Source organism: Prunus mume, linkage group LG2 (assembly GCF_029339155.1).
Source record: "Prunus mume cultivar Tortuosa linkage group LG2, ASM2933915v1, whole genome shotgun sequence".
Classification (NCBI taxonomy): domain Eukaryota; kingdom Viridiplantae; phylum Streptophyta; class Magnoliopsida; order Rosales; family Rosaceae; genus Prunus; species Prunus mume.
This window is the reverse complement of record NC_142699.1, coordinates 28,525,250-28,543,274: the sequence shown is the minus strand read 5'-3', so window position 1 is coordinate 28,543,274 and position 18,025 is coordinate 28,525,250. Positions and strand designations below refer to the sequence as shown.

Sequence of the window (18,025 nt, the reverse complement as noted above, 5' to 3'; positions counted from 1 at the left end):
GTTGGATTGTTTCCCCAGTACAACTAAATTTGGTTATATTTATATATTCTTATTATTATATTTTATATTACTATTATATTTATATATATATATATGAATATCCTGTCGTTCTTATTTCTCGGTAAGGATACTTCCTCACCGGTCGTACCATTGGGTACATTTTCGAGAGTTTAATCTCTCGGGACTCTTAAGTTTTGAGTGGTGGGTTTTGTGAAGTGTGATTCACGGATTTCAGATTTGGTATCCGGTATTATTTTTCGTATATGTTTATATACTGCTTATGACGGTTTTATTATGCATCTGGATTTGTTGCACGTTTTTATAAAGGTGGGGTTATATTACTTTGATTTAATTGAATTGAACTTAATTTTCGTCCACTTACAATTTTCTGTTTTGCACTCCCCCAGTAGGCCCAGCTTCACAATGGTCAGCCGGACCGGGTGCTCTCGAAACTTGAGTCTTCGTAGGGACTTCTTCACCTTTTCCTTTCAGTTGAACTGTATTCATTGTATTTGAATTTTTAGATATACTCTGTATCGCTTGAGGGTATAAATCGTGAGGCCGATGCCTTTGTTGTAAGCTGTTTTATTGCTTGTAAAGCATGCTGCCAGTTGGTTGTTTATAAGCTGTAATTTTGAACAGGTTGAAGTTTGGGAATGTTCATTTTACAGGGGAGACTCTGCCAAATTTTTGGTAGAAAGTCTCGATCTTTAGTAAGTGGGCCCGACATCGGGTGATGTCGAAATTTAAGCGGGGTCCGTCCCAGTTTCCGAGGAGATTCGGGGCGGGTCCTGTCATAATTAGTATAGGATATGCACACTCAAACATTATTTAATCATAGAGTCGTTTTCACTTTAACATTATTTAGCCCCCTCTCTCCTAAAAAACCCTCTTAGAGCCGTTTTCATTTTGAGGGTGGCTTCCTCCACGCTCCCCTCTTCTCTTCCTCCCTCTCTTCTCCCCTAATTTTTAGAGACAAAAGGTTTTCCCTATATGTTTTCTTTTTGTTATGATTTTCCTCCAACCATCGTAGGCGAATACATTTCGGCATCAGATCTCCACCTGCGTTTTAGCGTCGGATCTCCACTACCATCCTTTTTGCAGTTTCTTTATGTTTGTAATAAGTCACAGAGATTCTTTGGGTTCTCTATGTAGTTTTCACATTTCCTTTTGTGAGAGTTTTTCACCTCTCCTTTGTGAGAGTTTTTTACTTCTCCTTCGTGAGAGCTTTTCACATCTCCTTTGTGAAAGTTTATTTGTATTGTTATGACTTGGTTTTTTCAAGCTTTATATCTTTTTGATTATTTTGAGTTTGCAATCTTAGTTGGGATGTATACGCCAGAGTTTCTTTGATCGTGCGTGATCATTAGTCACACACTAGATTGTCTAAATTTTGATATTAAACCGCTTTGTTATTATAAAAGCCCTTTGTGGCTAGTGACTCTTTTGGTTGAATTATGAATGCAATCTTATAATTTCTATATATATAAAAAAAACAAACCATTATCTAATCATAATATAAAGTTATTATATCATAAGGTTCCGAAATAAAGGCCCCACCAATACAAGAACAATTGAGATGCACCTCATTGCATGTTTACTAATCCGTAATTGGAGTAAGATGAATTGAATTGAGGAGGAGTTGTATTAGGGAGAATTAGATTCAAGATTTCTATTGAAGTTGTTTACTAAACTATATGGATTGAATGAAGTTAGATTCCGGATTCCTATTGAAGTTGTTTACTAAACCATATAGAATTGGAGTACGAGTTGTACTAATTACTAAAATGTCATTGTTGTTGGGTTAAAGTAAATAGTGAATTTTAAAATTTTAATTGTGTGAGGATATAATGGGTAAAAAAGATGAATTCTTAATGGGTTATTTCTTTAGGAATTAAAATACCACATCCCACCCAAGAATTGATTCATCCAAAATCAGGAATTCAATTTCTAATTTTGTGTGGGCCCCACTTACTTTTTAATTCATTCATGTGAAGTAAACACATGAATCCTCTATAGGTGGAATTCAATTCCTGATGAGAATTTCAATTTCTGATTAGTAAACACACCACATTCATGTGAAGTAAACATATGAATCCTCTATAGGTGGAATTCAATTCCTGATGAGAATTCCAATTTCTGATTAGTAAACACATCATCAGTATACTAAACTAAAGTAATTTATATATCAAATCTAAACAAAAAAAAATCAAAATCCCCATATTTATTATCAGTGATCGATTATTAGATTTTAATAAAATAGTATTATTCTTTCTAATGTTTTTTTTTTTGTTGAGAAATTCTAAAATTGTATTCATAATTCAGTCAAAAAAGTCACTAATCACAAACAGTCAATACAAACTAGCCACAAATGGTCATTACAATAACAGAGCAATTTAAAAGATGTTTCAATTTCAAATCTTATAATTAGCTAATTTTAGTCCAAGCTCAAACCAAAAAGTTGGACTCGGGAGTAGTTGGATTTCGAGAGAATAACTATCCATTATCTGCATAATTGACCTAAGTCCATGGTATTGACAAAAAGAAAAAGACCTAAGCCTATGGATCACCATGGGCCTACTTGATCTTCATAATTGCAAGCAAAATGAAAAGCCCATTAGAGGCAAAGTGGATCGGACGGTCCACAGCACCCTACAAAACACCCATAAGAAAAACCCTAATCCCCCGCTTCCATTTTCTCCTCTTCTAAGCTCCGCCTCCTTCTTCAGAGCTCTCACACTCACACACCTCACCAGAACCGGAAATGGTGAGCTCTCTCTCTCATCGTCCCTTCCTCATCCATACGCCGGCGTTTACCTTCTCATTGTGTACTCTCAATACGACTTAGTTTTGTTCTTCTTTGATCTCATTCTGTTTTTTGTTTTTGTTTTGGGTAGCCTTTCAAGAGGTACGTTGAGATCGGAAGGGTTGCTCTCGTCAACTACGGCGAGGACTATGGGAAGCTTGTTGTCATCGTCGACGTCCTTGACCAGAACAGGGTAGCTTCTCCTTCCTCTTTCCTTTATCAAAGTCCTACTCTTTTATTCGTTACTTTAGAATTGTGTTTGGGTTCTGTTTGGTTGCCTGGAAAAACTAAGTAAAATGAGAGAAAAATGAATTTTGGGATTCATGCTTTATGTTAAATTAGCACGTGATTCAATTTTATGGAGCATTAAGCTCGCTTACCTGAAGTATTTTCTGAGCTGCCAAGCAGAGTTCTTTTTGTTGTGGTTTCATATAATATATTTTAGTATATCTTCTGAGAATCATTGATAGATTCAATGCTATAGGTTTTAAATTGAAGTGAGCATTGGGAAATTGCTTTTTTTTTTTGGGGTCTCCCTTTCTGTTGCACATTCCTAATATACATGACATGTTATGATATCTTTCGGTTTTTAGAAACTTCTTATAACTATATTTGCCAAGTGGACTAGGTGCAATGTTAATTTTAAATCAAAACTTTCGTTAGAACCAATAGGCGTGTGAATTTTGACTATGTATTGGAAAGTAGTTATGTTTATCAGAATATGTATTGCTCTGATTGTTGCTTTATACTTATGTACTTAAGTTTACTTCAGCGAGTCCCTTTTCAGACAGAAATGGGTGGTTTTTGTTGAGCATCACAAACGATGCCTACGAGTGCAGCCACTATTCAAATGCTAATATAGTTATTACTTCTTAATTTTTATGATGGTCTTTGCCATTTTTTTTATTTTGTCTGTTTCAGGTTATATTCTTGGTTTGTTGATTGAGTTGTTTCAGTTTAATAGTAATTTCAGTCAGTTTCATGTTGAGATAAGCTGCAACCTGGTAATTTTTTGTTGGTTTTGGGTTGGGCTCAAACCTGAACTTGTTTCCACGCGTGGTGGCGTTCTGGAGAACTTCACATATCAGAAATATAGCTATAAAGTTTCTACATTGATATCATTGTATATTTCATGATTTTGATCCATTGGCAATTCTGCTTCACTTGTCTCCATAGGCTCTTGTCGATTCTCCTGAGATGGTCAGATCCCAAATGAATTTCAAGAGACTTTCACTCACTGACATCAAAATTGATATCAAGAGGGTTCCTAAGAAGAAGGAATTGCTTGCTGCAATGGAAGCTGCTGGTAGGGCTCAATTACCCATATATGATGATAGTTCTTGTTTTCATGTTATGTCGTCCATTTTTATAATTATATGTGTGTGGGTAGATGTGAAGAAGAAGTGGGAGAACAGCTCTTGGGGTAGGAAACTTATTGTTCAGAAGAGGAGAGCATCTCTTAACGACTTTGATCGATTCAAGCTCATGTTGGCTAAGATTAAGGTTGGTTATGGCTCATTTGAATATTTTGTGTGAAGTATGACTACCTCTGTTTGAAAGTGTTGTACATTTCTCCACCAGAAAAAATAAAGAGAGTAGTAAATTTCCTTTATTGCCCACCTTATTTCATGATATGTTTTTTTAAGAGTCCACTAGATGATTTATTTCTTCATCCTTTTCATGTTGAACCATCCCAAACTAATAGACTTTTACTCATTTGCAGAGGGCTGGCTTGGTCAAGAGTGAGCTTGCAAAACTGAAAAAGGAGACATCATCTTAAGCAACATCGGATATTAAGTTTACAATTTTGTTATGGATTATTTTCTAAACTGTACCCTGGATTGTAATCCCCTTGTTTTTATTCGAGTTTAGTATTTTTTGGAGCTGTTTTTGTTTTAAAGTATTATTGACAAAGGAGCTCTTTTAACGATCAATTTTCTGTTGTCCTATGTTTCCTTCCATTCCCATTGTGATGTCGAATTTCTTATATGCATGTTTGAGCTCTGTTCTGGTGCATGCTTGAGCGTCGGTGAAATACTTGTTTTTATGATTGGAACTCTGATTCCTATGGTCCCTGATCACCGTTGTCCTCCAATAGAGTTAACCTTCTGGCCAAAAGTGTTTTCACCTGGATACTATCTTAAGCTTAAGGTTGGCTAGCATCGATACTCTGATTCCAATGGTCCCTGATCACCATTGCCCTCCAATAGAGTTGACCTTCTGGCCAAAAATGTATTCACCAGGATAGGATCTTTAGCTCAAGGTTGGCTAGCATCGATGGTTTTCACAATTTGCTCAGGCATCCAAGCAAGGTTACTAGTGCATTACTCCTGATGCCGCTGGTGAAGTGAACAATGCTGATGCTGATATGATGAAAACAACATTTGGTACATGGTATTTTTATGGAATTTGCCTGATCCCGTGAACTGTATTGTCTTTACTTTTCACGATTGACAATTTTGGCAGTTGGCAAGTGAAAATTAAAAAAAGAAAAGAAAAATCCTTTGTGCTCTATATATTTTGAAGAGGAATATTCCATGGGATGTCAAGAAGGCTCCAAGTTCATTGCTGGATTCCCAGTACAATATGATCAGTATCCAATTTGCACAGCTAAATTGGAACAAAGAATGCAATGATAACTCAAAGTATATCTTTATAATATTTGTTGGCTAGAAAAGTGATTTCAGGACTTATTAGTTCAGTGTTCTGCAATAGTCTGCGCAAAACAGATATGACATGAATTCTTTCATCTGGCCGACTCCAAAGGACTTGAAGGACTTCGTGAGGAAAAACAGGTGCAGGCTGGGCAAGCCACCGATTGCCATCTACTTCCATTCCATTTAAACTAGAAATTAAGAACACACAATATTAGAAACATTGCAGGGATGATGTGCATAAAGATCTTCTACTTTAAATACATCAATACCTGTTGAGAATAGTCAACATATTAGGCCATTCAGCAAGCTTGAAATGTACATCCACAATGTCCATGCCTCGGCCCTTCATCTGCTTCACTTGCCCGTGAGAGTTACATGTAGACTGGAATTTTTTCTTTGATACTGTTCCACCAAAATTTGAAATCCTTATAACGGTTGTTCTTGGCACATCAATTCTGAGGATTGATAGCTGTTTTCCTTCAACATTTATAGAACATGCTGCAATTGCTGTCTCTTTGGCATCTTCCGTCTGTAATCAAGCACTTGGAGCATAAATTTCAGAAAATGATGGTAAAAAGAGTACATGTCTATGAACAGAAAGCTTATATCTATCTGTGTGTGACAAAGTGAATCCAAGAGAGCACTATTCTTTTCATTGCTTAAGGAAAAAGTGAATGCATATTCAAAGTAGTAACTTTAACACATACTGGTATACTGCTAAGCTCACATGTCAATTCTCTTTCACCTTAACAGTTGGGTAAAAACGGCAGGCAAAACCAACCTAATGGGCTAGTTCTGAAGTTTCGTACCTAGTTCCAACACCGGTAACAAAAAGATTAACAATACAAAGTATGACGTGAACATTATCTTAGTTACCTATGAGATCTCCAATACTAGCATTCAATCTTCACCAAAATTTGACTTTATAATTTATTTCTTTGGTTGGTTAACATGATGATTTATTAGAGTCAAAAATCAGAAGCAAATGGTAAAAAGCCTCACCTCAAATTCTACAAAAGCAACGGAGCTTGAGGAACCCAAGAAAAAGCTGGATATGCCACTTCCGCAGAAGGCAAGAGCGCCTTTAAGGTGATGTAAGCTTATATCATGGGTCAAATGTTTAATCATAACTGTTCGTGTGGGATTCTTTATTAATGCAACAGGAAGCTCAGAATCACCAATCACGTTGGGAATGGAAACTTTATTAAGCACATCTTCTAAAGAAGTTGCCTCAACAACGACATCGGAATTCCCTATAACAAGGTCAGTTTTCCTGAGAGCTTTCTGTGATCCATCACTTGTCTGCAATAAAACCAAAGGCCAGTTAAGCAAAGGTGAAATGGCTTAAAATGCTTCCTACAGATATACTACGATTTCCACCCAGTCACAGTTATAAGGCTTGTGCTCATGACAACCATACTTATAGTTTGTCATTTCAGCTGGAAACAGAAGACTGACTTTTCTGAGCTTATTTGTAGCAGTAGGATCACAAACTAGTGAGCACGACGAGCCATATTTGGAAGAAAAAAAAGGACATTTGAACCATTAAATAAGCATGTTTTCCAATACCTTAAAATGCACCCAAGCATCTCTGAAATTGCTTCCTTCACTAACGGAAAGTAGCTGTATCTTCACAATCTCCCCACAATCATTTAAAGCATTACCAACAACATAATCCTTCACATTTTTGTGCAAAAATCTAACCAATACCTTGCTTTCTGTTGATCCTTCTTTTTGGCTGCATGCAATTGGGATCTTATTTAAGTCTTCCTTGCTAGTTGGAAGATGGATCTGTGGGCTTAGTTTTGACTTTTTTCGAGATGCAACTTTCAAGTCACCACTGTCACTTTTAGATACGGAATCTGTATTAAGGGAAGCAATTCCTCTACATGGTTGTTCTTCACTCTCATCGATGGTGTTTGTCTCCCTTTCCATGGCACGGCCTCTAAACGAACTTTCTCTTCTTTTAGCATCACGCTTATGTGAATCAGCAGGGATTGTAACCTTTTTAACTGAGCCTCCCCTTTTAATGATATGATCAGTCTTGTCAGGAATAGCACCGTCCTGAGGTTTAGTAATTAATAGTTCTCTAGGCAGCTCCTTAATGCAGCCAATTAAGCCATTAATGTTGAATCCTTTTCCCATATCTTCTTCACCTGTAGTTTCATTTCTTTCAGTTAAAATTCCCAAAAGTCCATTTGAAGCCAAAGTATCATTTTTTTTACTGGGGATTTTGCCAGCTTTTTGATCATTCATTGTCCTCAGAAACATGTTTGCCAACCCCACTTCTTGAGATCGATTAGATGACGCAGGCATTTTATCCACATCAGTATCTGCACTAGGTGTTTGATCTGATATCCAAGTTCTTTTGTTAAGTTGATGCTTTCCATTTCCAACTACAGTGGATCCATTTGTGACATCCTTTTGGAATATCCTAGACTCTTCACCTGGTAACTGATGTGTTACGCAAGACTGGTACTCAGTTTCTGATTCAAGAACCCCAGTGTTGTCCAGCATCACTTCCCCAAGTTGCCTGTCTAATTCAGGCTGTACTTCTGATTGATCCACATCCTTGGAAGATCTTTTCCATGTTACATTGGAAGCTGCAGTTGCTCTAACACATTTCTCACTGTTTTGAGAATCCATGAAGGTCTCTGATGATAGAACTAAATTTCCACTTACACCATGTTCAACATTTTTAGGACCAACATGTTTCTCTTTGTGTTTAGATGCAAAAATATCACCCAAATTGCTCAAAGAATTTTTCCCCCTTCTATGCAATGACGCATTTGTTAAGTTATTTTCAACATTTTCTGGACCAGCACGCTCCTTTCTAGCATTGGATACAACCAAACCAGCCATATGCACATCAACTTGGTTAAAAACTGTAGCACCAACCACTTCAGATGAAGAGCGTTCCCTAATTATATCAGATTTTAATCTTGTTGAGATATTTTCCTTGCAACTGTGAGAATCTCTTATGACTTTTGGCATCTGAATGCTATAATTGGGTTGATCAATTTCAGTGTCATGAGGACTATTCTTTGTCTTAATAACGTCAGATATTGTCCTATCAGCTACAGAATCAATTGATTCAACAGTGATTTGCTTCTGAAATCGGGAAATTCCCAGCATTCTTTCCTTCAGATTAGAACAAATGCCTTTCAGAGAATTCCATGATTCCCCCACTTTGTTTTGACCCTTTGCTGGTTCCATATATCTGTAAATCCGAGGAGTACAAACAGAATGCTTAGCAACTATGATAGATTATAAGCTACAGGCTAACGCCATATAATTGATGATGAGGCACATTATATACAACTATAAACATAAACACACGCATCTCCCCACCCTTCCCAACCCCAACCCCCAAAATAAATAAAAATATTAACAGTTGAGTACAATAAAAAAGAAAACTCTAGAAAGTTCCATAAGTCATGTGTGTATTACTTTTCAAAATGTTTTGGGATGTGAGATTATGGCATGCCACCAGCTTGCATACACTGGTGCGCATATTTTTGCTTAAGTATGGGAACTTGTGCTTATACTTTGCATGCGGCTTTCTGATCGTTATCTGGTTGCTGGGGATGTTTCCCTTGAGCATTAAACGTGATTGCCCCTCAGTTATTTTCTATAACACTTAGCAATTTCTTGAAAAAATGGGGAGTAAAGGTTTGTGTTTCCTAAGCTGGTTTCTACAAGATTCTTCATGCATATCATCATCTGTATTGAGAATTTGAGATGAGCATAGATTTAGGGAGGCTAAATACGGGATAGCTAGTTTTGCCTAGTTCAAACACCACGTGCTTGATGTAACACGATAATATCCTTTTACATTTTGAGCATTGTTTGCAGTGTTTTCTACAATTTGGATTTTTTGATGAAATTTCGAAAGAAGGGTATTGTAATTGCCAGGACTTAGCGTTGGCTACTTTCTAGACTTGTTCATTGGTTCACACATATAATGAGAAAATAACTTTGCTGGGTTTCAAGAAGAACTCACTTTTTATTTGACTCCTCAGCTGCAGCTCTTTGCTCCTTTCCCGCCTCCGAGTTCTCTGAACTCGATGGTTTCTCCGGCCCACCGCTCAACGAAGATGAACACCATCTTGTTGCTTTGGGAAGCGCTGAAATTGGTTTAATCGATTTATAAGCAAAACCCAGAAACCGTTTTCACTTTCTAAAACACAAATGTGATTTGGGAAAAACACACAAATGTGATGCAAATGAAGTAAGAACGATGTTCGTGAAGTGGGTTTTACCTCTTTTGTGGAGATGATGCCCTGGCTTTGGAAGAAGGATACGAGAGGGGGACATTTCGCCCTTGCTCTTCGCCTCTCTCTTTTCTCTTTGGTGAGAATAAAGAGAAGGTTTTGCAGAGGTTTTTGGAAATAACCATTTATATTTTCTACTTCTTTTTAGTTTTTTCTTTTTCTGTGGAGGTTCATGGTTATTCTGTTGGGTTGGAAGGTGAACTCTTGGCTATTATTATTATTATTATTATTATTATTTTCTATAACCAATAGCCCTTATAAAAACTTTATTATTACTTTTTAAAGAAATGACCTCGAAATAAAATAGTGGTTTGGATTAGGAATTAAGAAAACACCCCTCCTATGAAAATGTAAGAATTAAAAGTCATTAAGGCACCCTATGTGTATGTGTATATATACATATATAAAATCGGGATTATTGGTTTAAACTCAAAAATATAGAATAATCATATCTTTATAATGGATGGAAAATAGGAGTATGAGCTTCTAAGATTATAGAAACAATTTACTTCTGGTGAGAGCGTAGAGAGGTGGGTGGGTAGGTTGATAATTGGAGGAGTGGAGGAAGGAGGAGATGGTATAATGGGAAAATTACAGGGATGATGGGTGCAAATTTAGACAAGGCCTAAAAGTTTTGCAATGATAATATAAATACCAATTTTAATATACTAACTGATGAGGTAATTTCTTATTTATTATGAATAAATTAAAATTTAAAGTTGGTCCGTAACGAAAAAATGAATAAAACACTAACATATCACTTCAGTGTTCAAAAACTGATGTAATAAGGTGGTGTCTCTAGTATTACTCTTAGAATGCAATCCAAAATATAATTAGGGAAACCCTTTAAATTTGCCTGATAGCTGCATTAACACAACGAAACAAGTCTAAATCACAATAAAAACAACAATATCTACCAAACAATCACAGCAAAACCAAGCACAATCCATTACAAAGTATTTCAATTACCGCAAACCACAACAAAAGTAAGTTTCAAATTGCTGAATCCTAGTAGGTAGCAACAAATCTGAAAACCTCAGCTGATACCAGCTCAAATGTCTTGTACAATCGACGCTTCAACAACTTGACCGCGTCTTTGCTCCTGATTTTCACAAAGCATCACCTGAAGTTAATAATATATTTCAGGTGTATAGCCGGGCGGCTATACACTTTAAATATAATAATATATCTCAGGTGTCCAGCCGAACGGCTATACTATTTAAAATAATATATTGAAAGCGTACCGCCGCGCGGCTATACTATTTATAATAAAATATTTAAAGAGTATAGCCGAGCGATACTCATTAACAATAATATATTAAATAGTATAGCATACTCTTTAAAAATAATAATATATTAAAGGTGTACAGCCGAGCGGCCATATTCTTTAAAATAATATATTCAAGTAGTACAGCCGTGCGGCGAAACTCGTTAAATATAATAATATATTGCAAGTGTACGGCCGTGCGGCTATACGCTTTAAATATAATAACATGTATACAGAGTACAGCCGATACGGTTTAAATATAAATAATATATTTAAAGGGTATAGCCATGGCTATACCATTTAAAATAATATATTTAAGGAGTATAGCCGGACGGCTATACCCCTTAAAATAATATATTTAAGGAGTACAGCCGCGCTATTAAAAAAAACATTAGAAGGGAAAAAAAAAGTACCCGCCTAGTGATTAGCGATTTTCGAGTAGGCCAAAGTGACAGTTGGAGCTCGAAGCTTCTCTTTTCCCCAGAAATTTTGAAATTTTGTGGCCTACTTCCATTAGTTTGTACTTTATAATTATTAATTTGCTAGTTTCAACATATCCAAAGCACATATTGAAGGGAGAGAAATTTCACAGTTAACCAATGTAAGAGTTCAATTTTTTCTCTTCTTTTTTCGTGGGAATGTTTGCCTTCGATCTACCTCGTTCTCTCGAGTACTACTAAATTATGTTATTGCACACATTATTTATCGTAGAGAATTGCATACTGAGTTGAAGTGGTCTTGGTAATTGCTTCACTTTTCAAACAACACTTTACATGTAGAATACTACCACCTCTTACTACTATACCCATAAATCTTAGTTTGAAATTGTTGTTCCGGTTGGCAATAAGATTGCAAAATCACCATCTTGCATTTTTGTTACAACATATTAGAAATAATCTTTCATAGTTAATAAAATACAGAATGGGAAAAATACAAATAAAATAGGAATCTTATTCAATTGTTATGAAGCACTTTTAACTCAGCAGCTCAGCATTTACACGCAGCTGCTCTTAGAATGCAATAATCCCTCCAAAATATAATTAGGGAAACCTTTTTAATTAGCTGCAGTTTAACTCTGCTTTCAAAACTGATGGTTGCATAAACACAAACAAAGAAACAAGCCTCTATCACAACATAGTATATAAATAAAAACTATCACAGCAAAACCAAGCAAAATCCCTTGCAAAGTATTATACAATCTGACGAAAAGATTGCTTCAACCTTGAACTACTTGACCACATCTTTGCTCCTCTTGATTTTCTCCTCATAAGTTCAGCTTACCACATGCTCCCCCTGCTGCAGAGCTTCGACATACTTTCTCAAAGTCAAATCCCTGCTGTAGCACCAAAACACAAATTCAGCACTTTTGTCATATAGAGATAACTTGTTAACATGATCAACTACAAAGAAAATCATATTCCTTATGCACTGGAGCTTTCTAATTGCTGGAAAAGGGAAGGATTTGTCATTTCAAAGATTCTCAAATGCCATAAATATTCAACTCTTACTTGACTTCCAAAAACATCCAACGGTCAATAGCACCAAACAGCACATAAGCAAATAACAAAAAAAATGGAGAAAGAAAACAGAGCAAAACAGGGGAGGCGTTATTGTGCTCTTTTTTCACACACCTACAAATCTTGCCTAATACACAAATATTTTATAAGTAATAAAATGACAAACATTTAAACATTTGAAATGCGGAATCAAAAGAGAAAAAAGTAAGAAAGAGGAAGTGGCGAAAAAAAAAAAAGAACAGCAGGTTAATTCTTGTTGCACAAGAAAGAACACAACGACAATTAACCTACAACTTGAAATTAAGAAATTACCTTTTCATTGTATCGGTGGGTCATACGGTTCTCCAATTACAAGGGAAGGTACATGCTGAATTTTACTGAAATCCTCTCCATCTTCCTGAATCCTACTGTGGAATTCTCTAAGCATCCCGAAAATGCTTAATTTCCTGAGATTCGTAAGATATCTTAGCCCATCTGGAAGTGCTGTCAATCCACAGGGAAATCCAATGCGCAATCGGCAGAGACTAGGCATGGCTCCTTCCTCTACCCTCCACTCTGTTATTTCTGGAATGTCAAAAACGGAAAGAAATTCAAGACAAAGAAAGCCTCCTTTGGAGAAAACCAGTATCTTTGTATTTTCCTCAAAAGTGTTTCTTCCTTGAAGGCGCAGAGTTGTTAAGTGTGGCAACTTCTCTAGTATTCCCATTTGGTCGTCCTTGAGACCACAGCTCCTCAACTCTAACTTGGTGAGGTTTGCATAGTTGCAGAGCTCTTTCGGTAATTCTGGGGTTGGCCCAAACAGCTTCAGTTTGTATATACGCGGACAGATTGATACTATTTGCCTAATCTGCTCCTCATAGCTACTCTTCCTTGCATAATCAATGTCCACAAATAGAGACCGGATACGGTTAAGCGTGCTGCCTGTAGATTTCAATATTTCGTCCAGATTTTCGAAGGAGCTTGATAGTCGTATGTTCAGTTTTCTAATATTGGTTAATCCAATAACATCTTTCAAATCACAATACTTGGATGAAAGAAAATCTAAGGTTTGTAAATGGCCGAGAGTAGACAGCTTCAATTCAACACTTGCTCTGTAAAACATGGGTAAATATAAATGTCTTAATTCTTTCATCTTCCATATTACATTTGGGATATTGAGGTCATTTTTAACACGGAAATCAAGAGTTTGCAAGCATATCAAATTACCCAAGGATGATGGAAACGTATTTATATTGCTAGACCTCACACTTAGAAACCTCAAGTGTACCATATTTCCAATTTCACTTGGCAACTCTACTACTTCTACTTTTTCATTTACACCTTCAAGCTTCAAAACTCTAAGCACTTTGAAACCCGTCAATGGAGATAGTAATAATTTTTTACTTGTTGGCCTCCATTCTCTTAAGTCATAGTATAGTAGAGACCTCAAGTGGCCACTTGTTTCACCTCTTGATGAAACCAACCTATCAGCATTCTCATCCAAGTAAATTGCAAGTCTTCGAACTTTCCCCAATGGCGTTGCCTTGGCTACCATAGAAGAAGTAAACATACTAGTTGACTCATTTTCATGCAAAGAATGGCCAATCTGGAGAAAGCTTTCCTCTTCTGCCTTTATCAAACACAAGTCACGTATAAGGTCATGGATCCGACAAGTTTTAATTGTCCCTGTTGAACCATTTCTTCCCACTTGAACCACACACCTTTCCACCAATTCACTTAAGCACTTGCGCGCTATATCCTCCATTGTTTCTCCGAAACCATGTATTTGTGGTCTCAATGAGATAAGACCTTCTGCCACCCATAACTTAGTCAATGCGCTCACCGAAATTTCATGGTCTTCAGGATAATCGCCTAAATATAAAAAACATGGTTTCAAGTGATATGGCAAGTCATCATAACTCAATGCCAACACCCATGATGCACCTTCATATTCTTGTTCATAAAATTTGCCTCTCCTAATGTATTCATGAACATTCTCATGCACTGTCTCCCACTCTTTAACATTGTTTTTTCTAGCTAGAACTCCAGCAAGCACAATAATAGCTAATGGCAAACCTACACAGTGTCGAAGCATCTCAATTCCTAGTTCTTTCATCTTTTTGTAAACTCCAGAATCTGAAAAGTAATTAAAAAAAAAAACCAAATTAACACTTCTAATAGTTGTATAAAAGATAGACACAAAACCCTATGTATTGTAACTATTATTTCTATTGCAAATGATAAATTACTATCTTGGTAGCTACCGAAGTGTTCACAGGGCAGTCTGTACTAATTTTATGGCATTTGTTTCAATGTTGTCCCACAGTTAAGCTTAATAGCATTTATACACAATTTGGGTAGAGGAGGTATTTGGTTCCTTACTCTTATCCATGACAATATTTCCAACCATTACTGGGATTTCGATTCCTTTCAACAACAAGAAGAGAAAAAGTCTTTGCAGTCAAGAATATGCATATTCATATAAAAAATTATATTCATATTCCCAGAATTTTTATTTATTTAAAAGCATAGCATATGATATTATGTACACATTACATAATATTTGAAAAAACAGTAAACCTCCATAAATGACGAAGAAAACTACAATAATGACAGCAAATTCTATGTATGAGGCTCCATTGATAAATAAGAAAAGTGAAGATAAATATGTACCTTCACCAATCCTTCCAGATATTGCTATCTTCTCAAATAGCTCCCAACTGTCATTTTCCTTCAGTGCTTGGGGTTGGTGGAGAAAACCATTTCTATCTACATGCAAAGCCACTGCTTCATTTCGTGTTGTAAGTAAAACTCTGCTTTGTGTTTCCTCATATAATGGAAATGCAGCTTTCAAAGAATTAAATGTCTCGATGCTCCAAATGTCATCAAGTATCACCAAACATCTCCTTTCTCGCTGGACAAGAAAAAGCTTCTTGGCTATTTCATAATCCCCATTTTTGCAATTTCTTCTCTCTGTTCCTTGGTGGCAGAGATGAGTTTAAATAAAATGCCTTCCCAAACGTCTCTTACTTGATACTGTTGAGATATACAGACCCAAGCAAAACTTTTGAAATGACACCTAACTTCTTCGTGATGATAAATCTGTTTTGCAAGAGTGGTTTTCCCCGAACCTCCCATACCCCAAATAGAAACAACTCGGAGGCAATTTTCTTCCTTCACCAAATATGTGACTATTTCCTTTACATTGTCTTTTATCCCAACAACAACACGTTCAATAACATGAGAATAAGTTCGCCTCAGTTGTTGTTGTCTCTCAAATGATTGCAAGGAAGATGCACCTCCAATCTCTTTTGTTTCCCTTATAATGTTATAGCTTTGCAAACTCGACCTCAAATTAGAAATTTTGAAAGTGATGTTCTCAATTTCTGCCCCAATCTTGTGAAGATCAACCCACTGCTTAAAGATGGAACCAAATCTTTTCAGAACATTCTTCATGCCTCCTTTATTCTTGGTAGCAACTTTCAAGCCATAAGTTTGAATAACATCTTCCAAATCATAAGCAGCATCTCTAATTTTGGCAACCCAAATGCGTACACTTGCATCGTCTACTTGTCTTCGATCTGCATCTTTGAGGAAGCTCTGCATCAATTGTAGCTCAGTTTGTGCAACCTCAACTTGTTGGCTGACTCCACACAAGAACTTGGCTTCCTGAGTTGTGAAGTCTCTAACACTTTGGAGCACAAAGGAAACAACTGCCTCAGCCATGCTCTACACTTACTATCTCTTTGCCAAAAAGAACAACTAAATCTCAGTAGAGCAATTTCTTTCTGTCTACATATGAAGTCAGTCAACTAATGAATTCATCCCACAAAAATTATTATTGTTTTAGGACCACCTTCCTCAACACACTGCACTTAGAGTATCCACAATGGGCCCACTAAATCACCTCCTTAGATAAATTTTAGGGAGGAAGTGAGAAAACCCACCTCCAACCATGCTCCCTATCCAACTCCTAAAATAGGGAGACCTCTAAGAGCTCTTAAATTTGAGAAGAGAGAAATGACTCATAGTGGTCTTCTATAATTTAATGTTGCTTTGTTTTATGCATAGTTTAAACTTTTAATTAATGCTAACTTCTTCTTCTTTTCTTTTAAAAAAAAAAAAATAGAGATGGACCAAACATATTGAATTAAAAAGTAACTATACTATTTATGACTCTCTAAAATAGAGAGTATGATTGGAGTTCAAATTTTATATAGAGCTCATAAAATAACATTTGTGTGTTTTTAGCTAAATTTTAACCAAAAAATATGAGCATGATTGTAGATACTCTTACAACCATCTTTCCAAATAATTGAAGGCAATTGCACTTTGAAAAAGAAATTAGACCTACCACACGCAAGTTGCACGTATCTATAGTTTTTGGGCTGGTTTTTTTGTGGACCTATGTTTCGTTGTTTTCCTTTTGGGTTGGTTGTGGCCTGTTATAGTGAAATCACTTTCAAGCAAGAATTCTATAGTGAGGCCACTTAGGTAGGGCCCTATCTCTAAATCGTTAGATCAAATTAGTTAGCCGTTGAATCAAATTAGTTAGTATGCTCCAGGGTTAATAGATATGACCTCACTTAAGGACTATATATAAGGCCCTCAATATAGAATGGCTAAACTTTCAAGTTCATTTCAACCAATAGATTCAACAACAACAACAACAACAAAAAACAAATGTGAGTTAGGCCAGTTAAATGCACCTAAGTTCGAAATTCTCTCTTCATATATTAGATTAATTTAGATTATCACTTGTATTTTTAAAATTATTAAAAAAAAATAAAATGGACTTATTAGGAAGGCTACATTTGGACCTGCCCTGATTAACCAAAGGGCATGTTAACCTTCATGCAACACCTAATTCTAAATGTAAAATATGTGGCTGTTTATAATATAACCAAATCAGGGTTTGGTACATTTATACTTTTTAATAAATTCATTATATATATATATATATATAGGTGTGTTATATTGTTCACAACAGTAAAGGAGAAATGACTCTAATTAAAAAGAGCCAAACATCAACCCCTCTTCGGTCCCTTCTAATCTCAACCCTCCCTGTCAGTTCTGTGTTGACTCAATGCCCAGTATGAGCTCCTTCGCCAAAAGAAGTCAACAATTGAATGGCTCTTTATCCTTTTTTCATGGGATGTTTTTAGCCCAAATGCACATACTAACGTTGATACATATATAAAAACCGAATGGATTTTGCAAGAGACTTGTAGTTTAAATAGTTAATAGTATTTACCGCATCCGAGATCTGAGGTTCGATTTCTCCATCTCAATATCGCTTGTCTCAGAAAAATAAAAATAAAAATAAACTTGAATGACTATTTTTGTTATATAAAAAAATAGAGCATTTTACAACGTGCAAGAGAAGTTAGGGAAGGTCTTAATCGGACAAGGACAACTCAACAGGACTATCATTTCCCACGTCTCAAATATCCAGAAGAAGAATCCTTTTGCCGTCCTTCACGGAGTCAACAATTTGTTTGTTTCGAAACTGCAAGTCTATGGCC

General features: G+C 36.1%; 3 protein-coding genes across 6 annotated transcripts; 1 reads left to right on the top strand and 2 right to left on the bottom strand.

Moving 5' to 3' along the window:
* The first annotated feature begins 2,627 nt into the window (after positions 1-2,627).
* Positions 2,628-4,755, top strand: LOC103324074 (large ribosomal subunit protein eL14y-like). Its single transcript, XM_008226109.2, has 5 exons — positions 2,628-2,767; positions 2,898-2,999; positions 3,983-4,112; positions 4,197-4,309; positions 4,530-4,755. The coding sequence occupies exons 1-5, from the start codon at positions 2,765-2,767 to the stop codon at positions 4,584-4,586; spliced, it is 405 nt and encodes a 134-aa protein (XP_008224331.1). The 5' UTR covers positions 2,628-2,764; the 3' UTR covers positions 4,587-4,755.
* A 531-nt stretch (positions 4,756-5,286) lies between these two features.
* On the bottom strand, positions 5,287-9,886 carry LOC103324204 (RNA-binding (RRM/RBD/RNP motifs) family protein). 4 transcript variants are annotated; one of them, XM_008226244.3, is made up of 7 exons: positions 9,726-9,886; positions 9,467-9,590; positions 7,174-8,683; positions 7,033-7,092; positions 6,466-6,765; positions 5,733-5,992; positions 5,287-5,651 (listed from the first exon to the last, which is right to left on the bottom strand). In XM_008226244.3, the coding sequence occupies exons 1-7, from the start codon at positions 9,778-9,780 to the stop codon at positions 5,447-5,449; spliced, it is 2,514 nt and encodes an 837-aa protein (XP_008224466.3). In that variant the 5' UTR covers positions 9,781-9,886; the 3' UTR covers positions 5,287-5,446. The 4 variants fall into 4 exon arrangements, with proteins under 4 accessions (XP_008224466.3, XP_016647919.2, XP_088901969.1 ...); XM_016792433.2 differs by having other exon boundaries at positions 7,033-8,683; XM_089045843.1 differs by lacking the exon at positions 7,033-7,092.
* Positions 9,887-12,036: 2,150 nt separating this feature from the next.
* On the bottom strand, positions 12,037-16,283 carry LOC103324205 (putative disease resistance protein At1g50180). The gene is given in 4 exon segments (XM_089047454.1): positions 12,037-12,340; positions 12,834-14,576; positions 15,174-15,452; positions 15,455-16,283. Coding segments are annotated over 3 exon segments (2,790 nt in total). The 5' UTR covers positions 16,227-16,283; the 3' UTR covers positions 12,037-12,340; positions 12,834-12,837.
* Positions 16,284-18,025: the final 1,742 nt, after the last annotated feature.

What these genes read in the sequence shown, in the direction of transcription:
- LOC103324074 (XM_008226109.2), top strand. An exon ending in TGCTGCAATGGAAGCTGCTG is followed by an intron (nt 4,113 to 4,196) that starts GTAGGGCTCAAT and finishes GTGTGTGGGTAG; the next exon opens with ATGTGAAGAAGAAGTGGGAG. An exon ending in TCATGTTGGCTAAGATTAAG is followed by an intron (nt 4,310 to 4,529) that starts GTTGGTTATGGC and finishes ACTCATTTGCAG; the next exon opens with AGGGCTGGCTTGGTCAAGAG.
- LOC103324204 (XM_089045844.1), bottom strand. Translation starts at nt 9,862, where the DNA reads ATGGTTATTTCCAAAAACCTCTGCAAAACCTTCTCTTTATTCTCACCA. An exon ending in ATGCTTGGGTGCATTTTAAG is followed by an intron (nt 6,766 to 7,032) that starts GTATTGGAAAAC and finishes GTTTTATTGCAG; the next exon opens with ACAAGTGATGGATCACAGAA. An exon ending in TTGCTTTTGTAGAATTTGAG is followed by an intron (nt 5,993 to 6,465) that starts GTGAGGCTTTTT and finishes GCTTGATTACAG; the next exon opens with ACGGAAGATGCCAAAGAGAC.